This window comes from Scyliorhinus canicula, chromosome 16 (assembly GCF_902713615.1).
Source record: "Scyliorhinus canicula chromosome 16, sScyCan1.1, whole genome shotgun sequence".
NCBI lineage: Eukaryota > Metazoa > Chordata > Chondrichthyes > Carcharhiniformes > Scyliorhinidae > Scyliorhinus > Scyliorhinus canicula.
Genome location: NC_052161.1, coordinates 1,374,088 through 1,391,834, shown reverse-complemented (window position 1 = coordinate 1,391,834; position 17,747 = coordinate 1,374,088). Strand labels below are relative to the sequence as shown.

The 17,747-nt window shown below is 58.8% G+C and overlaps 1 protein-coding gene across 6 annotated transcripts in view; it reads right to left on the bottom strand.

Annotated features, from left to right (window-relative positions):
* stn1 (STN1 subunit of CST complex) overlaps window positions 1–17,747 on the bottom strand; it is a 31,914-nt gene that overhangs the window by 3,146 nt on the left and 11,021 nt on the right. For 2 of the 6 annotated variants that reach the window (XM_038773293.1, XM_038773297.1), the window contains exons 2-7: window positions 6,703–6,798; window positions 5,294–5,365; window positions 4,718–4,873; window positions 3,491–3,608; window positions 2,486–2,657; window positions 1,458–1,580 (exon numbers count right to left, since the gene is read on the bottom strand). In XM_038773293.1, the coding sequence (XP_038629221.1) occupies window positions 1,458–1,580; window positions 2,486–2,657; window positions 3,491–3,608; window positions 4,718–4,873; window positions 5,294–5,365; window positions 6,703–6,798 (737 nt within the window). The remainder of the gene's footprint in view (window positions 1–1,457; window positions 1,581–2,485; window positions 2,658–3,490; window positions 3,609–4,717; window positions 4,874–5,293; window positions 5,366–6,702; window positions 6,799–17,747) is intronic. The other 4 variants (XM_038773295.1, XM_038773294.1, XM_038773298.1 and 1 more) reach the window with 4 other exon arrangements.

Here is a 17,747-nt window from a genome sequence, read left to right as displayed (position 1 = left end):
GGGGGGGAGGGGAGGAGGTGGGGAGGGGGAGGTGAGGAGGTGGGGAGGGGGAGTGGAGGGGATAGTCTGGGAGCAGGGTTGAGGGGGAGGTAGGGAGGGGGAGGTAGGGAGGTGGGGAGGGGGAGGTGAGGGGAGGGGGAGTTGAGGAGGTGGGGAGGGGGAGGGGGGAGGGGGAGTGGAGGGGATAGTCTGGGAGCAGGGTTGAGGGGGAGGTAGGGAGGGGGAGGTGGGGAGGAGTGGAGGGGATAATCTGGGAGCGGGGTGAGGGGGAGGGTAGGGAGGGGGAGGTAGGGAGGGGGAGGTAGGGAGGGGAGGTAGGGAGGGGGAGATAGGGAGGGGAGGGGGGGGGGGGGAGGAGGAGGTGGGGAGGGGGAGGAGTGGGGAGGGGGAGGGGGAGGTGAGGAGGTGAGAAGGGGGAGGTGAGGAGGGGGGGTGAGGAGGCGGGGAGGGGGAGGTGAGGAGACGAGGAGGGAGAGGTGAGGAGGGGGAGGTGAGGAAGTGGGGAGGAGTGGAGGGGATAGTTTGGGAGCAGGGAGGGGGAGGTAGGGAGGGGGAGGTAGGGAGGGGGAGGTGAGGAGGGGGAGGTGAGGAGGTGGGGAGGTGGAGAGGTGAGGAGGTGGGGAGGGGGAGGTGAGGAGGTGGGGAGGTGGGGAGGGAGAGGTGAGGAGGTGGGGAGGGGGAGGGTGAGGAGGTGGGGAGGTGGGGAGGGGGTGGTGAGGAGGTGGGGAGGGAGAGGTGAGGAGGTGGGGAGGGGGAGGTGAGGAGGTGGGGAGGGGGAGGTGAGGAGGTGGGGAGGGGGAGGTGGGGAGGGGGAGGTGGGGAGGGGGAGGTGGGGAGGGGGAGGTGGGGAGGGGGAGGTGGGGAGGGGGAGGTGGGGAGGGGGAGGTGAGGAGGGGGAGGTGAGGAGGTGGGGAGGGGGAGGTGGGGAAGGGGAGGTGAGGGGATAGTCTGGGGGCGGGGTTGAGGGGGAGGTAGGGAGGGGGAGGTGGGGAGGGGGAGGTGGGGAGGGGGAGGTGGGGAGGGGGAGGTGGGGAGGGGAGGTGGGGGAGGGGAGGTGGGGAGGGGGAGGAGGTGGGGAGGGGGAGGTGAGGAGGTGGGGAGGGGGAGATGAGGAGGTGGGGAGGTGGAGTGGAGGGGAGGGGATAGTCTGGGAGCAGGGTTGAGGGGGAGGTAGGGAGGTGGGGAGGGGGAGGTGAGGAGGGGGAGGTGAGGAGTGGGGAGGGGGAGGTGAGGAGGTGGGGAGGGGGAGGTGGGGAGGGGAGGTGGGGAGGGGGAGGTGAGGAGGTGGGGAGGGGGAGGTGGGGAGGGGGAGGTGGGGAGGAGTGGAGGGGAGTGGAGGGGAGTGGAGGGGATAGTCTGGGAGCGGGGTTGAGGGGGAGGTGAGGACGGAAGGGCAGTGTACAGGTTACCATGGTCAGGATGGAGGCTGTGTGGTGATTGGGTCCAATGCTGCTTACCAGGTACAGCTCAGTGTGTGCAGCCACTTTCTGGAAGATGATGCCCTCCTCCTGCAGGGCGCAGACAGCTTGCTGAAAAAGCTCGTGGATCTGCTTCGATACACAGGCCGAGCTGGGGGGATCCTTCACCAATACAGAGAGAGAAAGCATGTTTGTAATGTCAGAGTCACATTACACCTCTATTGCTCATCCTCCAATCTGCACCATCACCCCCACCAGGCTGCCCTCCACCCTGTGCCCACCAGGCTGCCCTCCACCCTGTGCCCACCAGGCTGCCCTCCACCCTGTGCCCACCAGGCTGCCCTCCACCCTGTGCCCACCAGGCTGCCCACCAGGCTGCCCTCCACCCTGTGCCCACCAGGCTGCCCTCCACCCTGTGCCCACCAGGCTGCCCTCCACCCTGTGCCCACCAGGCTGCCCTCCACCCTGTGCCCACCAGGCTGCCCTCCACCCTGTGCCCACCAGGCTGCCCTCCACCCTGTGCCCACCAGGCTGCCCACCACCCTGTGCCCACCAGGCTGCCCTCCACCCTGTGCCCACCAGGCTGCCCTCCACCCTGTGCCCACCAGGCTGCCCTCCACCCTGTGCCCACCGGGCTGCCCTCCACCCTGTGCCCACCAGGCTGCCCTCCACCCTGTGCCCACCAGGCTGCCCTCCACCCTGTGCCCACCAGGCTGCCCTCCACCCTGTGCCCACCAGGCTGCCCTCCACCCTGTGCCCACCAGGCTGCCCTCCACCCTGTGCCCACCAGGCTGCCCTCCGCCCTGTGCCCGCCAGGCTGCCCTCCGCCCTGTGCCCACCAGGCTGCCCTCCACCCTGTGCCCACCAGGCTGCCCTCCACCCTGTGCCCACCAGGCTGCCCTCCACCCTGTGCCCACCAGGCTGCCCTCCACCCTGTGCCCACCAGGCTGCCCTCCACCCTGTGCCCACCAGGCTGCCCTCCACCCTGTGCCCACCAGGCTGCCCTCCACCCTGTGCCCACCAGGCTGCCCTCCACCCTGTGCCCACCAGCTTTAGTTGTCACCCACCTGTGAGGTTTGGGATGGGTGATGGAGGCACAAACTAACACAGTTTTGTTCAGCAATGCAGACAAGTGAGTCAATGGCCTCCAGCTCCTGTTGATAGAAATTCTTTACTCCATTCTGAGTTAGAAACTGTTTGATCTTCCTCTGCAGTGACAGAGTCGGCTCTCCCTGCTGACTAAAAGCAACAGGAAAGATAGGAAGATGAACAATGATAGGTGAACCAATTGGTTAGAATCAATCACACAGGTGGATAAAGGAAGTAAACTAACCAGCTCATAAACACACAACCTCTGCTCCCTCCCTCCCCCTTATAGACCCACTCACCCCCCGTGATTCCAGTCCTTTTCCTACTCCCTCTCACACCCCCGGATATCCCCCCCTCACTCTCTCCACAGCCCCCACTCTAACACCTTTCCGCTTTCCTTCAATTAGATTCCCCACTTCAAACATCTCTTTCCATCTCTCTCCATCCTCTCACTCCCTCACTCCTCTCACTCCCTCACTCCCTCATCTCCTCACTCTCCCTCACTCCTCACTCTCCCTCACTCTCCCTCCATCCTCTCACTCCCTCACTCTCCCTCACTCTCCCTCCATCCTCACACTCCCTCCCTCTCCCTCACTCCTCGCTCTCCCTCACTCCTCGCTCTCCCTCACTCCTCGTTCCCCTCACTCCTCGCTCCCCCTCACTCCTCGCTCCCCCTCACTCCCCTCACTCCTCGCTCCCCCTCACTCCTCTCTCTCCCTCACTCCTCCCCCTCATTCCTCTCTCCCCCTCACTCCTCTCTCCCCCTCACTCCTCTCTCCCCCTCACTCCTCGCTCTCCCTCACTCCTCCTCACTCCTCTCTCTCCCTCACTCCTCTCTCCCCCTCACTCCTCGCTCTCCCTCACTCCTCTCTCTCCCTCACTCCTCTCTCTCCCTCACTCCTCTCTCTCCCTCACTCCTCTCTCTCCCTCACTACTCTCTCTCCCTCACTCTATTTTCTCCCCTCCACTGTAATGGTTCTTACTTTGGGTCAGAGGAATCCATTTGAATTTGAAATGTTTTATCATAAAAGTTCCGGTAAAGATAGGGAAGTTCCAGCATCCGAGCGATCTGTGCAGTGAATACAGGATCGACCACCTTAGCTACAAATAAATTAATGGAACATTTTAACAAAGCGGGAGCTTCAGTCCGAGCCCAATCTCAACCCCTCCCGACCCCAATCCCAGCCCATCGATCCCTGCTCCTCGACCCCGGGCCCTGCCCCTCGACCCCGGCACCTGCCCCTCGACCCCGGGCCCTGACCCTTGACCCCGGGCCCTGACCCTCGACCCAGGGCCCTGACCCACGACCCCAATCCTTACTCCACGACCCCAATCCTTACTCCACGACCCCAATCCCTGCCCCTCGACCCCAATCCTGCCTCTCGACCCCGGGCAATGCCCCTCGACCCCGGGCAATGCCCCTCGACCCCGGGCAATGACTCTTGACCCCGGGCAATGCCCCTCGACCCCGGGCAATGCCTCTTGACCCCGGGGAATGCCCCTCGACCCCGGGCAATGCCCCTCGACCCCGGGCAATGCCTCTTGACGTCGGGCAATGCCCCTCGACCCCGGGCAATGCCCCTCGACCCCAGGCACTGCCCCTCGACCCCGAGTCCAGCCTCCCAACCCCGATCCGAGCCCCTCGCCCCCGAGCTCTGCCGTCAATCCGATCCCAGCCCCTCAACCCAGATACCAGCCCTCGACTGCGGGCCCTGCCCCTCAACCCAGAGCCCTGCCCCTTGACCCCGAGCCCTGCCCCTTGACCCGGGCCCTGCCCCTTGATCCTGGGTCCTGCCCCTTGACCCAGAGCGCTGCACCTCGACCCTGGGACCTGTTCCTCGACCCGCGCCCTGCCCCTCGACCCCGGGCCCTGCCCCTCCACCCCAGGGCCCTGCCCCTCGACCCCGGGCCCTGCCCCTCCACCCCAGGGCCCTGCCCCTCCACCCCAGGGCCCTGCCCCTCCACCCCAGGGCCCTGCCCCTTCACTCTGAGCAAAGCCTGTCTCACTCCAGAAAAAAATTGAACTTTCCGGAAATGCCCGTGTCGTGAGAACACAAAGTGGCTGAATGCACAAAGGTTCGCTGCACAGAGGACCCCACACAACCTCTCCCACACAGCCAGCACTGCCCACAGAGCCCACTATCCACCCACAGATAATCTTACAGTATTCCCCATACACAGCACCACCGCCCACAGGCAGAGTGACTCACAGACACTGGTAGAGTTGATTTCTCTCTGATCTCTATAATCCCGGAGCCTGCCCCTGACCTGGACAACATCACCTAGTTCGAGCTGCGAGTTGCTGTTCTCCAGCTGATTGATCCTGTTCAGCTGCTCCAGGACATTCAGGCCAAAGGGAGATGAAGCTGTGGGAAGGAGGAAAGCAGAACTCAGGAGAATTGGAAGTGAAAGATTGACCTGAGCGGTTTATTCTGTGCAACCAAAGGACCAGATTTAAGCTCTGCTGTTTCAATACAGCTACAGTGACTGCCCAACAATGGGGAAAATTCCCCAGGTAGCTCCTGTCCACAAATCCAATTCAGCAAAGTGATGGACAGTGATTACAGCTGACGGGCTGTAAAGTGGAACCACCAGAGGGGACAGTACACGTTGCTTCCTCACTGTCGCATGTGTCCAAATCCTGGAACTCCCCCTCCCTAACAGCACTGTAGGTGTACCTACAACGCAGGGACTGCATTGGTTCCAGAAGGCAGCTCACCACCACCTTCTCAAGGGTGATTAGGGATGGATAATAAATGAGAGAATGCATAATAAGAACACAGTACCTAATCTTACATTCTCCATTGCTCTTTGTTTTTTCCACCACAGACAGCTGATCACTCCAGTCCCATCATCCACTGAAAAACAGACCCAGCTAGTGAGTTTGAAGCGCAAGCAAGCTGGCCCACAACAGCATCATTACAGCATCAATTTTATTCAGCATATGCGCGCTCACAGAACCAGTAATAACCTTGTCAGCGTCTAGGTGGATTTCTTTAATCCCACCTTCAAGCTTAGTCAGCAGAGACTCCTGGACAGTGAGAGCCACTGTTTGAGATGCGCTTGTCAGCCCCATTGATGTTGGGTGGCTGCACAGAAGACATGGCCTGTGTGGCAACGGTTTAATAATAATACTGTACTCTTTATTATTGTCACAAGACGGCTTACACTAACACAGCAATGAAGTTACTGTGAAAAGCTGAGTTGCCACATTCCGGCACCTGTTCGGGTACACAGAGCGAGAATTCAGAATGTCCAATTCACCCAACAGCACATCTTTCGGGACTTGTGGGAGGAAACCGGAGCACCCGGAGGAAACCCACGCAGACACGGGGAGAACGTGCAGACTCCGCACAGACAGTGACCCAAGCCGGGAATGGAACCTGCGACCCTGGAGCTGTAAAGCAACTGTGCTACCCACTGTGCTACCGTGTCACCCACTGTCGCCACAGAGATCAAGATGGGTAAACGAGCAGTGAGGATATTTCTCCTGTCAATCGCCCTCCCATAGGTCCTCAGATGTTAGCCCTGGACACTTCACCAGAGCACCCAAGGGTGCTCAATCTTTCAGCTCTCAGGGAGGTAACATTCATAGAATTATAGAAATTACACGGCAGGAGACCATTCAGCCCATCGTGTCTGCACTGGCCCTTGGAAAGAACACCCTACGTAAACCCACATCTCCACCCTATCCCCATAACCCAGTAACCCCACCTAACCTTTCTGGGCACTAAAGGACAATGTATCACAGCCAATCCACCTAACCTGCACATCTTTGGACTGTGGGAGGAAACCGGAGCACCCGGAGGAAACCCAGGCAGAGACGGAGAGAACGTGCAGATTCCGCACAGACAGGCACCCGAAGCTGGAATTGATCCCGGGTCCCTGAAGCAGCGAGGCAGCAGTGCTAACCAATGTGCCACCGTGCCACCCTAACACCAAACTATTGGGATCCAGGTTCTGGAATTAGTTTGCACCCGGGGCTGGGTGGGGTTTTGATGACAGGACATCGACCTATACGTTAACTGTTTCTTTATCCACTGATGCTTCCTGACTGAGTGTTCCTACAATTTTCTGTTTTTATTTTTTATTTCCAGAATCTGCAGCATTTTTCTCCTCTGCAGAATGTTTGTGTTCAGTTGCTGCCAAGGAGTCCATGTCGAAATAAACACACAATCCATCCAGAAACACAAACCTCCAAAACTGAAAAACCTCTCCCTCTCTCGCTTCTGGACAATGGTGCCCAGGATATCCACCTTTGTGATGGGATGGGTTTTATAGAAGAACACACCTGTACAAACAATACAAATCAAGATTAAATCAATGCTTTCATCTGCAAACACTACCAGAGCTTCCAATACCAGTTGGTGCCGCAGCTAAACTAAGGAAGTATAGACTAATAAATGACAGGCAGCTAAGATCTATGATAGGCAAATTGTGTCTGATTTGCTGAATTGAGTTCTTTAGACACAGTAATGGGGAGGTTGATGGGGGCAATGTGGTTGATGTCAATATGGAATTTCAAAAGGCATTCAACAAAGTACCAAACAATAGACTTGTCAGCAAAATTGAAGCCTGTGAGATTAAAGGGACAGTGGCTACATGGATACAAAGTTGGCTGAGAAAGACAGAACGCAGAGAATAAGAGTGAACACTTTTTCAGACTGGGGGGGGGGGGGGGAAATGCACATTGGTGTTCTGCAGGAGTCAGTATTAGAACCACTGCTCCTTTTTAATACATAGATCACTGACTTTTCTACACAGGCCATCCTTTAGAGGATGAGAAGGGAGATTTAGATTAATAATGGGAGATGGGGAAATGGCTGAGGAACTGAACAGGTTTTTTGGGTCGGTCTTCACAGTGGAAGACACAAATAACGTGCCAGTGACTGATAGAAATGAGGCTATGACAGGTGAGGACCTTGAGAGGATTGTTATCACTAAGGAGGTAGTGATGGGCAAGCTAATGGGGCTAAAGGTAGACAAGTCTCCTGGCCCTGATGGAATGCATCCCAGAGTGCTAAAAGAGATGGCGAGGGAAATTGCAAATGCACTAGTGATAATTTACTAAAATTCACTAGACTCTGGGGTGGTCCCAGCGGATTGGAAATTAGCAAACGTGACACCACTGTTTAAAAAATGAGGTGGGGGGCTGTTTAGCACACAGCTAAATCGCTGGCTTTGAAAGCAGACCAAGCAGGCCAGCAGCACGGTTCGTTTCCCGTAACAGCCTCCCCGATCAGGCGCCGGAATGTGGTGACTAGGGGCTTTTCACAGTAACTTCATTTGAAGCCTACTCGTGACAATAACCGATTTTCATTTTTTTTCATTTATAGGCCAGTGAGCTTAACTTCGGTAGTGGGGAAGATGCTGGGATCTATCATCAAGGAAGAAATAACGAGGCATCTGGATAGAAATTGTCCCATTGGGCAGACGCAGCATGGGTTCATAAAGGGCTGGTCGTGCCTAACTAATTTAGTGGAATTTTTTGAGGACATTACCAGTGCAGTAGATCACGGGGAGCCAATGGATGTGGTATATCTGGATTTCCAAAAAGCCCTTGATAAGGTGCTACACAAAAGGTTGCTGCATAAGATGAAGATGCATGGCATTAAGGGTAAAGTAGTAGATAGAGGATTGGTTAATTAATAGAAAGCAAAGAGTGGGGATTAATGGGTGTCCCTCAGGGATCAGTGTTGGGCCCACAATTGTTCAAAATTTACATAGATGATTTGGAGTTGGGACTAAGGGCAATGTGTCCAGGTTTGCAGATGACACTAAGATGAGTGGTAAAGCGAAAAGTGCAGAGGATACTGGAAGTCTGCAGAGGGATTTGGATAGGTTAAGTGAATGGGCTAGGGTCTGGCAGATGGAATACAATGTTGACAAATGTGAGGTTATCCATTTTGGTAGGAATAACAGCAAACGGGATTATTATTTAAATGATAAAATATTAAAACATGCTGCTGTGCAGAGAGATCTGGGTGTACTAGTGCATGAGTCGCAAAAAGTTGGTTTACAGGTGCAACAGGTGATTAAGAAAGCAAATGGAATTTTGTCCTTCATTGCTAGAGGGATAGAGTTTAAGACTAGGGAGGTTATGCTGCAATTGTATAAGGTGTTAGTGCAGCCACACCTGGAGTATTGTGTTCAGTTTTGGTCTCCTTACTTGAGAAAGGACGTACTGGCGCTGGAGGGTGTGTAGAGGAGATTCACTAGGTTATTCCCAGAGTTGAAGGGGTTGGATTATGAGGAGAGGTTGAGTAGACTGGGACTGTACTCGTTGGAATTTAGAAAGATGAGGGGGGATCTTATAGAAACATATAAAATTATGAAGGAATAGATAGGGATAGATGCGGGCATGTTGTTTCCACTGGCGGGTGAAAGCAGAACTAGGGGGCATAGCCTCAAAATAAGGGGAAGTAGATTTAGGACTCAGTTTAGGAGGAACTTCTTCACCCAAAGGGTTGTGAATCTATGGAATTCCTTGCCCAGTGAAGCAGTAGAGGCTCCTTCATTAAATGTTTTTAAGATAAAGATAGATAGTTTTTTTGAAGAATAAAGGGATTAAGGGTTATGGTGTTCGGGCCGGAAAGTGGAGCTGAGCCCACAAAAGATCAGCCATGATCTCATTGAATGGCGGAGCAGGCTCGAGGGGCCAGATGGCCTACTCCTGCTCCTAGTTCTTATGTTCTTATTTCCAATGTTGCTAATGATATCCAACAAAGACAAGTATTAAAGAGTGAGGAAGACAGTAACAGACTATGGAAAGAAAGACTGACGAATTGGGCAGGCAAGGGGCAGATGAATTATAACAGAGAAGTCGAACTTGATACATTTTGGAGGGTGAATGAAGAGGGGTAACTTAAATTTAACCCTAATTTTACAGGCGTACAGCAGCACACTCTAAGGGGTGAGTGTATACAAATCTTTGGTGGTCGAAAGTTGAGAATGCTATTCTAAAAACATAGGAGCTCCTTATTTTCATTGTTGGAGGAATAGACTACAAAAACATGGGAGTTAGGCGAAACATTTATATTTATTTTATAAGCCCTGAGCTAGAGTATTGCACTCAATTCTGGGCACCACACTTTGGTAAAATATCAAGGTTTTGGAGAGGGTGCAGAGGATATTTAGAAGAAGAATATCAGAGATAAGGGACTTTAATTTTATGGAAAGACTGCTGAAGCTGGTTTGTTCTCCATAATGCAGATTAAGAGATTTGATATGATCTTTGGTCAGACCACTAAATTGTTAATAAGAATTGGTTAGGGATCAATAACATTTTATTTAAAGTGGACAAGGTTTGAAATTAAAGGCTGGTGTAGCACACTGGGCTAAATTGCTGGCTTTTAAAGCAGACCAAGGCAGGCCAGCAGCACGGTTCAATTCCTGTACCAGCCTCCCCGAGCAGGCGACGGAATGTGGCGACTAGGGGCTTTTCACAGTAACTTCATTGAAGCCTACTTGTGACAATAAGCGATTTTCTTTTTTTTTCAGTCAATGAAGCCACAAGATCCCACTGGTTTTGAACAAAGAAAAATAAACTTTCCTCTACGAGATCAGTAAGATAAAACAGTTCACAATGTCTATCTTATATTCGAGCACTCCAAACGCAGCAAGACTTGGACAATATCCAGGCTTGGGCTGACAAGTGGCAAGTAGCAGTCATGCCACATAAGTGTCTGGCAATCGCCCTGCCTGGGTTTTCGCTGCTGCTGTCGTTGCGCGTTCCCCTCCGCTTCGCCCGTATTTTCCTTGCTCTCTGGGCCTGCATTTGCCAAGTTTGTTACATTTCCCATGCTCCTTCTCCAGCTATCATTCCCTTGCCTCCCCCCCCCCCCGCCCCTCCACCCCCCCCCCCCCCCCCTCCACCCCCCCCCCCCCCCCTCCCCCCTTCTCCTGTGGTTCGCCTTTCTTTTCTCTTGGGTTTAGCTGCCCCGCCCCCCTCCTGCGGTTTATCTTCCCTCTCACGCCTTGGCTACTTTCCCCTGATTCTTGGCTACTTGGCTATTCTTCTGCTTGTTCGCTTGGCCACAAACAGGTCCCGGAACAATTGGGTGAATGGCTCCCACGTTCAGTGGAATCCGTCGTCTGACCCTCGGATGGCGAATTTGATTTTCTCCATTTGGAGAGATTCCGAGAGGTCGGACAGCCAGTCTGCAGCTTTGGGTGGTGCTGCTGACCGCCAACCGAACAGGATTCTATGGCAGGCGATCAGGGAGGCAAAGGCAAGGGCGTCCGCCCTCCTCCCCAGGAATAGATCTGGCTGGTCTGATACCCCGAAGACCGCCACTTTCGGACATGGCTCCACCCTCACCACTTTGGACATTGCCTCAAAGAAGGCTGTCCAGTACCCCGTCAGTCTGGGGCATGTGGGCGTGGTTGGCCGGGCCTCCTTGGCACCGTTCACATCTATCCTCCACCTCCAGGAAGAACCTACCTATTTGAGTTCTTGTTAAGTGGGCTCTATGTACCACTTTTAGTTGCGTCAAGTGTAGCCGTGCCCACGTGGAGGTGGAGTTGACCCTATGCAGTGCTTCGCTCCAGAGTCCCCACCCTTTTTCAATCCCCAGGTCTTCCTCCCATTTCTTTCTTGTTGCGTCCAGTATGGTGTCGGCCCTTTATATCAGTCGTTCATACATGTCGCTACAGTTCCCTCTGTCTGGGATGCTTGCGTCCAGTAACTCTTAATATCTATCGTGGCGGTTGTGGGTACGTCCTTGTCTCCTTTTGTAGGAAGGTTTTGATTTGCAGGTACCTTAGCTTGTTCCCCCAGGCTCGCTGGAATTTCTCTGTCAGTTCGTCCAGTGTTGCGATCCTGCCATCTGTATATTCGGTCCCTATATGCCAGTGTCCTTCCGTCCTGTCCCCACCTTTTGAAGGTGGCGTCAGTCAGTGCTGGTTTGAACCTATGGTTGTTGCAGATGGGAGCCTTGTCCGACATTTTGGTCAGGCCAAATTGCTGCCGTAGTTGGTTCTAGGACTAGAGGGTGGCTATCACCACCGGGCTGCTGGAGTGTTTTTTGGGTGGGGATGGGAGTGCTGCCGTGGCGAGGGCCTGGAGGGAGGTCCCCATGTAGGAGGCCTTCTCCGCGCGCACCCACTCGGCCTCCGCTGTCGCCACCCAGTGGTAAAATTGTAGGTTTGGGAGGGCTAGCCCCACCCCCCGGATTTTGTTTCTTGTAGGACCTTCTTTGGGATCCTAGCATTCTTCCCCCCCCCCATACGAACGTCGAGATTAGTTTGTCTAGTGCTTTGAAAAAGGCCTTGGGGTTATAGATTGGGATGGGTCGAAGTAGGAAGAGGAACCTGGGCAGTACGTTCATTTTGATCGTCTGGACTCTCCCCGCGAGGGAGAGTGGGAGTGTGCTCCATCTTTGCAGGTCCTTTTTTACTTCCTCTGTCAGGCTGGTGACATGGGCTATTTGGATCCCCAGGTAGCGGAATTTGTGTCGGGCTTGTTTAAACGGCAGTCCCGTTAGTGCTGCCCCCCCCCTACTTGTGGGTGTACCGGGAAGATCTCGCGTTTGTTCATGTTGGGTTTGTAGCCCGAGAAGGCGCCAAACTTTCAGGAGCTGGATGATTCCGTCCATGCTGCTTTGTGGGTCTGAAATGTAGAGGAGCAGGTCCTGTGTACAGAGTGGGACTCTGTGCTCTCTGCCATCCCTTTGGATCAGAGAGTTGAGGAGTGTGATTAATTAGATAGCTCATTGCACAGGCACAATGGCCTCCTTTGGTGTCACAAGATTTTAGGATTCAAAGAGACATAATCACAACAAACCGAAACAAGTCAAAATGATAAGAGTAAGAATCAAATGAATTATTCATGACCTCAAACAATTAGAGACAGAAAGGAACTCATCACACAATCTGCAAACTTCCAGCTCAGCCTGCGCCTGCTGCAGTATCAGACCTAATCCACCAGAGGGCCCATTTCAGTCAGTAATATTGGCACGAGGCTGGGACAGTTTAAACCAGCGTTTTTCAAACTATTTTCCCGGGGACCCATTTTACCAACCGGCCAACCTTTGGGACCCAATCTGACCGACCTTCGCAACCCACGCCGACCGGCCTTCGCGACCCTCGCCGACCGACCTTCGCGACCCTCGCCGACCGACCTTCGCGACCCACGACGGCCGGGTTTGGGTCTGGCCCAGGCGGTGGTGCTGGGTTTGGGTTGTGGCCCAGGCGGTGGTGCTGGGTTTGGGTCTGGCCCAGGCGGTGGTGCTGGGTTTGGGTCTGGCCCAGGCGGTGGTGCTGGGTTTGGGCTGCGGCCCAGGTGGTGCTGGGTTTGGGTCTGGCCCAGGCGGTGCTGGGTTTGGGCTGTGGCCCAGGCGGTGCTGGGTTTGGGCTGTGGCCCAGGCGGTGGTGCTGGGTTTGGGTTGTGGCCCAGGCGGTGCTGGGTTTGGGTGCGGCCCAGACGGTGCTGGGTTTGGGCTGTGGCCCAGGCGGTGCTGGGTTTGGGCTGCGGCCCAGGTGGTGCTGGGTTTGGGCTGTGGCCCAGGTGGTGCTGGGTTTGGGCTGTGGCCCAGGTGGTGCTGGGTTTGGGTCTGGCCCAGGCGGTGCTGGGTTTGGGTCTGGCCCAGGCGGTGCTGGGTTTGGGTCTGGCCCAGGTGGTGCTGGGTTTGGGTCTGGCCCAGGCGGTGGTGCTGGGTTTGGGTCTGGCCCAGGCGGTGGTGCTGGGTTTGGGCTGTGGCCCAGGCGGTGGTGCTGGGTTTGGGTCTGGCCCAGGCGGTGCTGGGTTTGGGCTGTGGCCCAGGCGGTGCTGGGTTTGGGTCTGGCCCAGGTGGTGCTGGGTTTGGGTCTGGCCCAGGTGGTGCTGGGTTTGGGCTGCGGCCCAGGCGGTGCTGGGTTTGGGCTGCGGCCCAGGCGGTGCTGGGTTTGGGCTGTGGCCCAGGCGGTGCTGGGTTTGGGTTGTGGCCCAGGTGGTGCTGGGTTTGGGCTGTGGCCCAGGCGGTGCTGGGTTTGGGCTGCGGCCCAGGCGGTGCTGGGTTTGGGCTGTGGCCCAGGCGGTGCTGGGTTTGGGCTGCGGCCCAGGTGGTGCTGGGTTTGGGTCTGGCCCAGGCGGTGGTGCTGGGTTTGGGTCTGGCCCAGGTGGTGCTGGGTTTGGGCTGCGGCCCAGGCGGTGCTGGGTTTGGGCTGCGGCCCAGGCGGTGCTGGGTTTGGGTCTGGCCCAGGTGGTGCTGGGTTTGGGCTGCGGCCCAGGCGGTGCTGGGTTTGGGCTGTGGCCCAGGCGGTGCTGGGTTTGGGCTGCGGCCCAGGCGGCGGTGCTGGGTTTGGGTCTGGCCCAGGCGGTGGTGCTGGGTTTAGGCTGTGGCCCAGGTGGTGCTGGGTTTGGGCTGCGGCCCAGGCGGTGCTGGGTTTGGGCTGTGGCCCAGGCGGTGCTGGGTTTGGGCTGTGGCCCAGGCGGTGCTGGGTTTGGGTTGTGGCCCAGACGGTGCTGGGTTTGGGCTGCGGCCCAGGTGGTGCTGGGTTTGGGCTGCGGCCCAGGTGGTGGTGCTGGGTTTGGGCTGTGGCCCAGGTGGTGCTGGGTTTGGGCTCTGGCCCAGGTGGTGGTGCTGGGTTTGGGTTGTGGCCCAGGCGGTGCTGGGTTTGGGCTGCGGCCCAGGTGGTGCTGGGTTTGGGCTGTGGCCCAGGTGGTGGTGCTGGGTTTGGGCTGCGGCCCAGGCGGTGGTGCTGGGTTTGGGCTGTGGCCCAGGCGGTGGTGCTGGGTTTGGGCTGTGGCCCAGGCGGTGCTGGGTTTGGGCTGCGGCCCAGGTGGTGCTGGGTTTGGGCTGCGGCCCAGGTGGTGCTGGGTTTGGGCTGCGGCCCAGGCGGTGCTGGGTTTGGGCTGTGGCCCAGGTGGTGCTGGGTTTGGGCTGTGGCCCAGGCGGTGGTGCTGGGTTTGGGCTGCGGCCCAGGCGGTGCTGGGTTTGGGCTGTGGCCCAGGTGGTGCTGGGTTTGGGCTGTGGCCCAGGTGGTGCTGGGTTTGGGCTGCGGCCCAGGCGGTGGTGCTGGGTTTGGGTCTGGCCCAGGCGGTGGTGCTGGGTTTGGGCTGTGGCCCAGGCGGTGCTGGGTTTGGGCTGCGGCCCAGGTGGTGCTGGGTTTGGGCTCTGGCCCAGGCGGTGGTGCTGGGTTTGGGTTGTGGCCCAGGCGGTGGTGCTGGGTTTGGGTTGCGGCCCAGGCGGTGCTGGGTTTGGGTTGTGGCCCAGGCGGCGGTGCTGGGTTTGGGCTGCGGCCCAGGCGGTGGTGCTGGGTTTGGGCTGCGGCCCAGGCGGTGGTGCTGGGTTTGGGCTGCGGCCCAGGCGGTGGTGCTGGGTTTGGGCTGTGGCCCAGGCGGTGCTGGGTTTGGGTCTGGCCCAGGCGGTGCTGGGTTTGGGTCTGGCCCAGGTGGTGCTGGGTTTGGGCTGTGGCCCAGGCGGTGCTGGGTTTGGGCTGTGGCCCAGGTGGTGCTGGGTTTGGGTCTGGCCCAGGTGGTGCTGGGTTTGGGCTGCGGCCCAGGCGGTGCTGGGTTTGGGTCTGGCCCAGGTGGTGCTGGGTTTGGGCTGTGGCCCAGGCGGTGCTGGGTTTGGGTCTGGCCCAGGTGGTGCTGGGTTTGGGCTGTGGCCCAGGCGGTGCTGGGTTTGGGCTGTGGCCCAGACGGTGCTGGGTTTGGGCTGCGGCCCAGGCGGTGCTGGGTTTGGGTCTGGCCCAGGCGGTGGTGCTGGGTTTGGGTCTGGCCCAGGTGGTGCTGGGTTTGGGCTGTGGCCCAGACGGTGCTGGGTTTGGGCTGCGGACCAGGCGGTGCTGGGTTTGGGTCTGGTCCAGGTGGTGCTGGGTTTGGGTCTGGCCCAGACGGTGCTGGGTTTGGGTCTGGCCCAGGTGGTGCTGGGTTTGGGCTGTGGCCCAGACGGTGCTGGGTTTGGGCTGCGGACCAGACGGTGCTGGGTTTGGGTCTGGCCCAGGTGGTGCTGGGTTTGGGTCTGGCCCAGGCGGTGGTGCTGGGTTTGGGTTGTGGCCCAGGCGGTGCTGGGTTTGGGTCTGGCCCAGGCGGTGGTGCTGGGTTTGGGCTGTGGCCCAGGCGGTGGTGCTGGGTTTGGGTCTGGCCCAGGTGGTGCTGGGTGTGGGTTGCGGCCCAGGCGGTGCTGGGTTTGGGTTGCGGCCCAGGTGGTGCTGGGATTGGGCTGTGGCCCAGGTGGTGCTGGGTTTGGGTTGCGGCCCAGGTGGTGCTGGGATTGGGCTGTGGCCCAGGCGGTGGTGCTGGGTTTGGGCTGTGGCCCAGGCGGTGCTGGGTTTGGGCTGTGGCCCAGGTGGTGCTGGGTTTGGGTCTGGCCCAGGCGGTGGTGCTGGGTTTGGGCTGTGGCCCAGGTGGTGCTGGGTTTGGGTCTGGCCCAGACGGTGCTGGGTTTGGGCTGTGGCCCAGACGGTGCTGGGTTTGGGGTGTGGCCCAGACGGTGCTGGGTTTGGGTCTGGCCCAGACGGTGCTGGGTTTGGGTTGTGGCCCAGGTGGTGCTGGGTTTGGGTCTGGCCCAGGTGGTGCTGGGTTTGGGTTGTGGCCCAGGTGGTGGTGCTGGGTTTGGGCTGCGGCCCAGGCGGTGCTGGGTTTGGGTCTGGCCCAGGCGGTGCTGGGTTTGGGTCTGGCCCAGGCGGTGCTGGGTTTGGGTTGTGGCCCAGGTGGTGGTGCTGGGTTTGGGCTGCGGCCCAGGCGGTGCTGGGTTTGGGTCTGGCCCAGGCGGTGCTGGGTTTGGGTCTGGCCCAGGCGGTGCTGGGTTTGGGTCTGGCCCAGGCGGTGGTGCTGGGTTTGGGCTGCGGCCCAGGCGGTGGTGCTGGGTTTGGGTCTGGCCCAGGCGGTGGTGCTGGGTTTGGGTTGTGGCCCAGGCGGTGCTGGGTTTGGGCTGCGGCCCAGGCGGTGGTGCTGGGTTTGGGTCTGGCCCAGGTGGTGGTGCTGGGTTTGGGCTGCGGCCCAGGCGGTGGTGCTGGGTTTGGGTCTGGCCCAGGCGGTGGTGCTGGGTTTGGGCTGTGGCCCAGGCGGTGCTGGGTTTGGGTTGTGGCCCAGGCGGTGGTGCTGGGTTTGGGCTGTGGCCCAGGCGGTGCTGGGTTTGGGTTGTGGCCCAGGCGGTGGTGCTGGGTTTGGACTGTGGCCCAAGCGGTGCTGGGTTTGGGCTGCGGCCCAGGTGGTGCTGGGTTTGGGTTGTGGCCCAGGTGGTGCTGGGTTTGGGTCTGGCCCAGGCGGTGCTGGGTTTGGGTCTGGCCCAGGTGGTGCTGGGTTTGGGCTGCGGCCCAGGTGGTGCTGGGTTTGGGCTGCGGCCCAGGCGGTGCTGGGTTTGGGTCTGGCCCAGGTGGTGCTGGGTTTGGGCTGCGGCCCAGGCGGTGCTGGGTTTGGGTTGTGGCCCAGGCGGTGCTGGGTTTGGGCTATGGCCCAGGTGGTGCTGGGTTTGGGTCTGGCCCAGGCGGTGCTGGGTTTGGGGTGTGGCCCAGACGGTGCTGGGTTTGGGTCTGGCCCAGGTGGTGCTGGGTTTGGGCTGCGGCCCAGGCGGTGCTGGGTTTGGGCTGTGGCCCAGGCGGTGCTGGGTTTGGGCTGCGGCCCAGGCGGTGGTGCTGGGTTTGGGCTGCGGCCCAGGCGGGGCTGGGTTTGGGTTGTGGCCCAGGCGGTGCTGGGTTTGGGTTGTGGCCCAGGCGGGTGGTGCTGGGTTTGGGTCTGGCCCAGGCGGTGGTGCTGGGTTTGGGCTGCGGCCCAGGCGGTGGTGCTGGGTTTGGGTTGTGGCCCATGCGGTGGTGATGGGTTTGGGTCTGGCCCAGGTGGTGTTGGGTTTGGGCTGTGGCCCAGGCGGTGGTGCTGGGTTTGGGTTGTGGCCCAGGCGGTGGTGGGTTTGGGTTGTGGCCCAGGTGGTGCTGGGTTTGGGTCTGGCCCAGGTGGTGCTGGGTTTGGGCTGTGGCCCAGGTGGTGCTGGGTTTGGGCTGTGGCCCAGGTGGTGCTGGGTTTGGGCTGCGGCCCAGGCGGTGGTGCTGGGTTTGGGCTGTGGCCCAGGTGGTGCTGGGTTTGGGCTGTGGCCCAGGCGGTGCTGGGTTTGGGTTGTGGCCCAGGTGGTGCTGGGTTTGGGCTGCGGCCCAGGCGGTGCTGGGTTTGGGCTGTGGCCCAGGTGGTGCTGGGTTTGGGTTGTGGCCCAGGCGGTGCTGGGTTTGGGCTGCGGCCCAGGCGGTGCTGGGTTTGGGTTGTGGCCCAGGCGGTGCTGGGTTTGGGCTGCGGCCCAGGCGGTGCTGGGTTTGGGCTGTGGCCCA